Here is an 8,880-nt window from a genome sequence, read left to right as displayed (position 1 = left end):
TCATGCAGATATTGCGCAAAGTCCTCGGCCCTCCCCTCCAGGGGATCCCCCCCTCCCCTCAGTTGGAGGAGAGAGCGGGTCACCCTGAAGAGGGCGGCCGGGCGGTTATCTGATGACGCGATGAGCGAGGAATAGTAGTTAGTCCTAGCCACCCTCATCGCCACTAGGTAGGATCTAACATGTATCCTAACCTGTGTTCACTTATTAAGTATATTTTACCATAGACCAGACATGTCAAACTCACGACGTCACGTGACGTATTGGAACTTTTTCCCCATTGCTGGCAATGGGGTTGGTGCGGTTTATTTGTGACGTGTCCGGCCCGTGGGCCGGCATTTTGACACCCCTGCCATAGACCATGGCAGTCTACAAAACTACGCAGGGTCACACTTGGTTAGTATTTGAATGAGAGGCCACTAGGAAAACCCAAGAGTTATAGATTAAACTAGGAATTTTTTTATAAAAAGTGCAGATGATGATGGGAAACCATTTCCATATCATGTCATGAATGTAAGTCACCTGGAAACAAGTTCAACCTAGACCTCACATTTTATCAAAAGTTAGGGTTAAATCAGTTAAACATGGGAAAGCTTACCTTCATTTTTGTCAGCATCTAACAGGTTCTGAAATTCTGTATGAAAGATCTCTAAGTGTTTTTCAATTAGTACTTGTTCACATTTCCGTGCTAGTTCATCTTGCGTGCTCTCATGTAGGTATACCCGAACCCTACGCTGTTCCTCCAGAAGACGGCCTTCTGCCTGTAAATGAATACATTTTATGTAAAAGTGATCCCTAAACTCCAAATGTGACATCATTTTAAAGTGCAACTCTTGTTAGAAAAAAAGGCATGCCATAAATAATTGTAACTGCTATATGGAACAGCTGCCACAAATTCCAGTTTCAAGCTACAGTGAGGAAAAAATTATTTGATCCCCTGCTGATTTTGTACATTTGCCCACTGACAAAGAAATGATCAGTCTATAATTTTAATGGTAGGTTTATTTTAACAGTGTGAGACAGAATAACAAGAAAAAAATCCAGAAAAACGCATTTCAAAAAAGTTACAAATTGATTTGCATTTTAATGAGTGAAAGAAAGAAGTATTTGACCCCTTTGAAAAACATGACTTAGTACTTGGTGGCAAAACCCTTGTTGGCAATCACAGAGGTCAGATATTTCTTGTAGTTGGCCACCAGGTTTGCACACATCTCAGGAGGGATTTTGTCCCACTTCTCTTTGCAGATCCTCTCCAAGTCATTAAGGTTTCGAGGCTGACGTTTGGCAGCTCGAACCTTCAGCTCCCTCCACAGATTTTCTGTGGGATTAAGGTCTGGACACTGGCTAGGCCAGGGGTAGGCAACCCAAAACACTGAAAGAGCCACTTGGACACATTTCCCACTGAAAACAAAACATTGGGAGCCGCAAAACCCTTTTGATATCTAAAATGAAGATAACACTGCATATATCCTTTTTTACCTTTATGTATGTATGTATGTATATGTGTTTTTGTGTGTATATATAAAATAAAGGTAAAAAAGGATATATGCAGTGTTATCTTCATTTTAGATGTCAAAAGGGTCTCTCTCTGTCTCTCTCTTTCCTCTCTCTCCCTCCCTCTTTCCTCTCTCTCTTTCTCTCTTTTTTCTTTCCTCTTTTTCTCTTTCCTCTCCCCCTTTCTTTCTCTTTCCTCTCCCTCTTTCTCCCTTTCCTCTCTTTTTCTCTTTCCCCCTCTTTCTCTCTTTCCTCTCCCCCTTTTTCCTCTCTTTCTCTCCCTCTTTCTCTTTCCTCTCTCTTTCCGTTCTCTCTTTCTCTTTCCTTTCTCTCGTTCTCTTTCCTTTCTTTCCTCTTTCTCTTTCCTCTCTTTCTCTCACTTTTTTTCTTTCCTCTTTTTCTCTTTCCTCTTCCTCTTTCTTTCTCTTTCCTCTCCCTCCTTTCCTCTCTCTCTTTCTCTCTTTCTCTTTCCTCTCTTTCCTCTTTCCTCTTTCTCTCTTTCCTCTCTTTCTCTTTCTCTTTCCTCTCTCGTTCTTTTTTCTTTCCTTTTTCTCTTTCCTTCTTTCCTCTCCCTCTTTCTTTCCTCTCCCTCTTTCCTCTCTTTTTCTCTTTCCTCTCCCCCTCTTTCTCTTTCCTCTCCCCCTCTTTTTCCTCTTTCTCTTTCCTCTCCCTTTCTCTCCCTTTCTCTCTCTTTCCTCTCTTTCCTCTTTCTCTCTCTTTCTCTTTCCTCTTTCTCTCTCTTTCCTCTTTCCTCTCTTTCTCTCTTTTTTCTTTCCTCTTTTTCTCTTTCCTTCTCTTTCCTCTCCCTCTTTCTCTTTCCTCTCTTTCCCTTTCCTCTCTTTTTCTCTTTCCTCTCCCCCTCTTTCTCTCTTTCTTCTCTCCCTCTCTTTTTCCTCTCTCTTTCTCTCTTTCCTCTCTTTCCTCTTTCTCTCTTTCTCTTTCCTCTTTCTCTTTCTCTCTTTCCTCTCTTTCTCTCTCTCTCTTTCCTCTCTCTTTCTCTCTCTTTCTCTTTCCTCTTTCTCTCTTTCCTCTCTCTTTCTCTCTCTTTCCTCTCTCTCTCCAGGTGAGGAGAGAGAGAACGAAAGGCAGACGGCGCCAAACGGGCGGGGAGGGGGAGGACGAGAGGCAGCAGCTCCGGTGGCGGTGGCGGCACGGTGGCAGCCACTGCAGCATTGTCGGGGGTCCCTGCCGCCCCCGGCCCAGCCGCCGCCCCCTCCGCGTCCTCAGCCACTTCGCCGTCGCAAGAGGAGGGCGCCAAGGCCGGGTGCACCATGGGTGGCCGCGCCAGCAACGGGGAATTCCGCCGTGGGGACGAGGGGGGGTCCCAACCCACCGCCAGCCCCGCCGCCCTCGCAGCCCAAGGTCTCCTTCTCCTGCAGCACTAAGGATGGCAGCGGCGGCAGCAGGATGGCGAATGGGTGCGGCTGCCCGCTCGCCGCCTCCTCTTCGGCCTCGCTCAGCACAACCGGCAGCAGCGGCAGCGGGAAGACGGCCAAGAGGACCGCGCAGCAGGTGGGGAAAGGGCTGGGCAGGCGACGCGGGGGAATCCGCTGCACGTGAGATGGCCGAAAGGCGCAGGCGGAGAGGGGAAGCTATAGAGACCCACGGCGACCCCCCCCCCCGACTAACAGAGGCGGCGGCGGAGCAGGGCGAGGGGAGACCCACCGGGCGGGGAAGAGGCACCCCAAGACCGGCCACCCGTGGCTGCTTACCAGGGACACCTTTCCAGCAATCCTCCCGGCCACCACGTGCAGTACGAAGAAGGAAAGAGGTTTGTGGGCAGTCCCAGCAACCAATCAATTCAAACTTCATGAGAAGTTTGAATTGATTGGTTGAACTTTTTTAGTCCCACTTTTTTTTTTCAGACTGCACATGGTGGCTGAGGACAGGGAGCCGCAGGAGATGGCTGAAAGAGCCACATGCGGCTCGGGAGCCGCGCGTTGCCAACCCGTGGGCTAGGCCACTCCAGGACCTTAATGTGCTTCCTCTTGAGCCACTCCTTAGTTGCCTTGGCCGTGTGTTTTGGGTCATTGCCATGCTGGAATACCCATCCACGACCCATTTTCAATGCCCTGGCTGAGGGAAGGAGGTTCTCACCCAAGATTTGATGGTACATGGCCCCGTCCATCGTCCCTCTGATGTGGTGAAGTTGTCCTGTCCCCTTAGCAGAAAAACACCCCCAAAGCATAATGTTTCCACCTCCATTGTTAAAATAAACCTACCATTAAATAACAACAACAACAACAACAACAACAACAACAATAATAATAATAATAATAATAATAATAATAATAATAATAATGTTGGAAGGGACCTTGGAGGTCATCGAGTCCAACCCCCTGCTCAGGCAGCTTTGTCAGTGGGCAAATGTACAAAATCAGCAGGGGATCAAATAATTTTTTCCCTCACTGTAGCTCTTTATAAGATATATAAAATAGGTTTATAACTACACTTAACTGGAAAGCAAGCTCACAGAGCCTCCATAGCTGACCAATGTTTTCAGGGGAAAGGGGAATTGAATTTTACAAGGTAAAAGGGGTGTCTTCAGACTTGCCCAGGTTTAGGGCATCCATTTTATCTTTAAAATGTCTGGAAATTCCCCCATGTCATTTTTTTTTCTCCTTGGGGAGATCTAAGGAGTGAAATGTGCCATAGGTAGCCCTTGACTTGCAACCAGTTGCTTAATTACCATTCAAAGATATGAACTTCAAAAATCTACTTACAACCTGTCCTCAAAGTTACAACTGCCCCACCCACACCCTGTGGTCACATGACTGCATTCTGGGCACTTGGCAACTGGCTAGCATTTATGACCTGTTGCAGTGTCCTGCAGTCATGTGACTGCAATTTCAGACATTTTTTGCCATTTTGACAGAAAATGTAAAAAAATGCCCATTGGATATGTTGGATTCTCTTAACCACCACATGGTTCACTTAATGCCTGCAGCGACTCACTTTATGACTGTTGTGAAAACAGTCATAAAATTGAGGCTGGTCACATGGTGACTCAACTTAGGACCTTAATGACTTACAACTGAAATTCCTGGCTCCATTGTGGTCATACGTCAAGGAATACCTGTATACTATAACAAGAATATAGAAATATGACAAATAATCTGGAGGATAAATCATTAACTTGTTTTAAAAAAACACAGAAACATATACCATAAATAATTTAAGAATTATTATGTCATGAGAGCCAGTTTGGTCTAGTGGTTAAGATACCAGGCTAAAAAATAGGAGACCCTGAGTTCAGATCCTGCCTTAGCCATGAAAGCAGGCTGGGTAACCTTGGGTCAGTCACTCTCTCTCACCCCAACTCACCTCACAGGGTTGTTGTTGGGGGGAAAATAGGAGGAAGAAGGAATGTGTCCACTGCCTTGAGTTATTTGTAAAAATAATAAAGGCATGATACAATAAATAAATAAATCTAAGTTTGTTTTGCCATTTTTATTCAGAATAAAATCCATCATTTAGAAGGAAGCAAGGGAGGAACTGTCAATTATTTAACATGTTAATTTATTTTAGCATTTTCTGACACTTATTTCTGAGACTTTAAAACTATGTGAAATATTTCAAGATTCCATTTTTACTGATTGTTCTGTTTCAGATTGTTTTCCTTTGACCTCAATTGTTGGTAAATTTTAATAAAGGAACAGAAAAAAAAATCTTTACTTTTTCAATATTGTACCTAAATTCCACGGCTTTAGTTAAACAAGGCCAAGGAAAACACATGTATACTCATGACTCATCTTTAGCTTTATAGGAACTGAAGCTAGTTCGTACTTGCAGTTCAGCATCTTCCAGACAAAACAGTTGCTTTAAATTCCTACTTCAAATACAGTACCAGCTATTTTTTGATCCAGAAACTTGTAATATACCCATAGTACCTTTTTCATGTATTCTGTAACTGGATTCTGTTGCAAAAATTCAGTGCTCTCTCTTGTATAGAATCTTTCTGTGTCAGCAAGAAACTGAGATTCAAAAGACTCTTTATATACAGTCAGTGTAGGCCCCTTAGCAAAAGTATCATCTTCATTCAGTCCCAACTCGACTAAAAGCATACAGACAAAAAAAAAAAGCCACAAAATTATTTAGGACAAATTTGACTAAATAGCACAGATTTCATTTAGCACATATAATTTTACTTGCCATGGTTTTATTATTACTTCATTTAAAACTGTTCTGCTTTAACGAAACTAATATAAGATAGAAAAGGAGAACTTACATGCTGACTATAAAGTCTAATGAAGTTTTTTTAGATATTTTTTAACATGCAAAATTGTATCTTTTTAAAACAGTTAAATTTGAACCACTGCATGGGAGGTTGCAGGAAGATAGTAATGTCTCTCATCCTGAAACCAAAATATATGTGTGACTATTATTTCAATTGCAGTCCAATCCCATCTACTTAGAAATATGTTCCAGACATGATCAAGGGGATTTCTTCATAATAGGAGCGTTTCATCAAAGGAATTATTAGGATTAATTAAATTTAATTTGGGTTACCTCTTAAAGTTTTCCAAAATCCTATTTTTCTCTGGAAGCAAATCTATTCTTTCAAAATAATTTAGATTTTATCCAGTATACAGGATCTACTGTAGATCTACACAGGTATCATTTAACAAGAGAAGATATAACAGGAACATGTGAAAAGCACTACTGGTCAACTCAAACCTTTTAAAAACATTATGTGGCCCTCCCTGCATAGCAGGAAGTTTCCCACAAACCTTAAGTAGGAAGTTCTGATCCTCAATTCTCATTTACCTCTTTTTCTTTTCTTTACTGTTTGTTTATGGAGATTCTCAGTCATCTAGGTCATAGTTATATCTCAAAGATGCTTTTTCACGAGGCAACTGGACTTTCTTGTTTTTCTTTGAAGACGTTTCGCTTCTCATCCAAGAAACTTCTTCAACTCTGACTAGATGGTGGGGAATGGAAGGATTTATATTCCTTGCAGACAGCTGGTCATTTGCATTCTTTTAGAGGGTCGTTGGGGTCATCTGGAGGTTTACCTGTGTCCTCAGGGTCACCTGAGTAGTGCAAATGTGTGTGGAACCTTCTGGCTGCAGGATTTTTGCCCTGTTCCTGTAGTCTGCAATGTTTTCTGGAAATCCATTCATATTACTGCACCATTCGAGGGTGTTCAGCCCAAAGTGCATAGCTAAATGTCTATGGATATAAATGTCCTCCTGAAAAAGCACCTTTGGGACAACCATGACCTGGATGACTGAGAATCTCCGTAACCTGGAATACAGCCAACTGGAGAGTCTGTCAACAATGACTTTCTGAGATTCCTTTCCGAGTTTCAGATAATAGCCTTACAAGAAACCTGGTTAGCTGAAGAGGATAAACCAGTACAACTCCCGGGTTTCTAATGCTGATATTCCCTCTGCCCAGAAATTAAAGAACAAAGGGTGAACCTCTAGGGGCTTATGCATTCTTACTAAAGAAGAATTGCAATGGCAGGGTGAACAACTATATTATGGGGATGTTTATATTTCCCCAAACACATCCCCTTGTTATAACTATTTTTGGATACGTTTAGAAATAACATTGGATGGACATACAGGTAGTCCTTGACTAATGACCACAATTGAGCCCAAAATTTTTGTTGCTAAGTGAGTCATTTGTTAAGTGAATTTTGTCCCATTTTACGACCTTTTGTGCCAGAGTTAAGTGAATCACTGCAGTTGTTAAGTTAGTAACATGGTTGCTAAGTGAATCTGGCTTCCCCTTTGACTTTGCTTGTAAGAAGGTTACAAAAGGTGATCACATGACCCTGAGACACTGCAACCATCATACACATGAGTCAATTGCCAAGCATCTGAATTTTGATCATGTGACCACAAGGATGCTGCAACGGTCATGTGAAAAACTGTCATAAGTCACTATTTTCAGTGCCATTGTAACTTTTAATGGTTATTAAATGAACTATTGTAAGTTGAGGACCACCTGTAACCACCTTGCATGCTCAAGCCATAATCATATTACTTGGTGATTTTAATGCTAAATTAAGTGTCATGGTTCCGAAAGAAGAAGCTTTTCAAAGAACTTTGAGGCCTTGTTTACCTTAAAGAATCCTTTTATTGCTACATAGCTTTGGCACGTACATAATGAAGCCAAAAATTGAATTCTCCTTCCCCCAATCACCTTTAACAAGGCATAACTCACTCCTTCATTTAACAGTCATCAATCACGTTCTCCAATTAGTTTGAAGTGTGAACTTTCCCTCCCGTAACTCCTCTGGTTACAACTGACCTTGGAAATACTGTACTGAAATATTGTTATGGCTAACTATCCCCCGAGTACATACTTTCCCCCCTCTCTTCTAACATTGTCTGACTTTAACTCTAGAAGTGATACACAGGTTAAATAAAACATGTTTGCTTCTTCATATATTGTCAAGCAAGAACATCCAATGTTAGCAGCCTTGACATCAGGTCTATCTTTGTACAACTTCACTCAATGGTGTGCGAATCACACAACTAAAAATCTAAAAAAGGAAGAGTACAAGAAATTATCTGTTTCCACTGACTCTGTGAAATAACTCATTGTGAGGGCATCTGACCAGAAGTGTATGTAAAGGAAATGTTCCCCCCGCCCCCAGGAATAGAAGATTTCCCCTCCAAGAATAGTCTCCCAAAGAATAGAAAAGAAAATCCCCATAAGAATTAGGCAGAAAGCCTTCCCTGTCTTTTCTTTGCTAGAACGGCCACCGGTTCAGCCTAAGAAAACTATGTTATTTAATAACATATAAGATTATATGAATATAATAATCTTATTATAACACTGCAGTCCACTGGGACAAATATAACAAAGCTAAAGAGAATTTGCTGGAGGCTTTATAGGAAATTGGGCGCAAGTGTCATGGCCCCATCAGATCCCGGTTCAGAGGAGGAGGAGGAGTTGGAACCAGGACCATCTGATGGGGTTGTCATATCTCCCCTGGAATGTCTGGAGAGTCTAGGGTCTGAGGACGATGCTGTCCCAGGCCCCTCTGGCATTGGGGGAGCTGGTCGACTGGATTGGGAGCTGCCTGCCCTCACAAACACAGGGGAGGATCGGGTGCAGACAGGCAGTGGTGATGAGAAGCAGCAGATCCCCCGATTAGGAACAGCTGCCTCCCCCACTTGATCTGAGGGCACGGAGAGTGGAGCGGAGGCAAAGCTCAAAGGAGGTCTACAAGGCTGCTGGCGAGGCCGCCCCATCCCTCCTCACAAGGAACACCTGGCTTGAGTTGATTTAAGCAGAGGCACGCACTTCCCCAGCCTTTGTAAACTCTGCTTGACTTCGGATCGTGTTTCTGCCCTGTGGATTCTGAACCTTGTTTGTGGACTACGGACCTTGCCTTGTGGACTTGGAACCTTGTTTATGGACTACAGACTT

At 42.8% G+C, this 8,880-nt stretch overlaps 1 protein-coding gene across 1 annotated transcript in view; it reads right to left on the bottom strand.

Annotated features, from left to right (window-relative positions):
- The window catches only part of LOC107290400 (cullin-1), a 160,682-nt gene extending 155,139 nt beyond the window's left edge, over positions 1-5,543 (bottom strand). The window contains exons 1-2 of the mRNA XM_015819279.2: positions 5,382-5,543; positions 596-758 (exon numbers count right to left, since the gene is read on the bottom strand). Coding sequence (XP_015674765.1) covers positions 596-758; positions 5,382-5,390 — 172 coding nt within the window. The 5' untranslated portion in view covers positions 5,391-5,543. The remainder of the gene's footprint in view (positions 1-595; positions 759-5,381) is intronic.
- Positions 5,544-8,880: the final 3,337 nt, after the last annotated feature.

Source organism: Protobothrops mucrosquamatus, unplaced genomic scaffold, assembly GCF_001527695.2.
Source record: "Protobothrops mucrosquamatus isolate PMUCROS unplaced genomic scaffold, P.Mucros_1.0 scaffold881, whole genome shotgun sequence".
Taxonomy (NCBI): domain Eukaryota; kingdom Metazoa; phylum Chordata; class Lepidosauria; order Squamata; family Viperidae; genus Protobothrops; species Protobothrops mucrosquamatus.
This window is presented reverse-complemented; position numbering and strand designations above follow the sequence as displayed.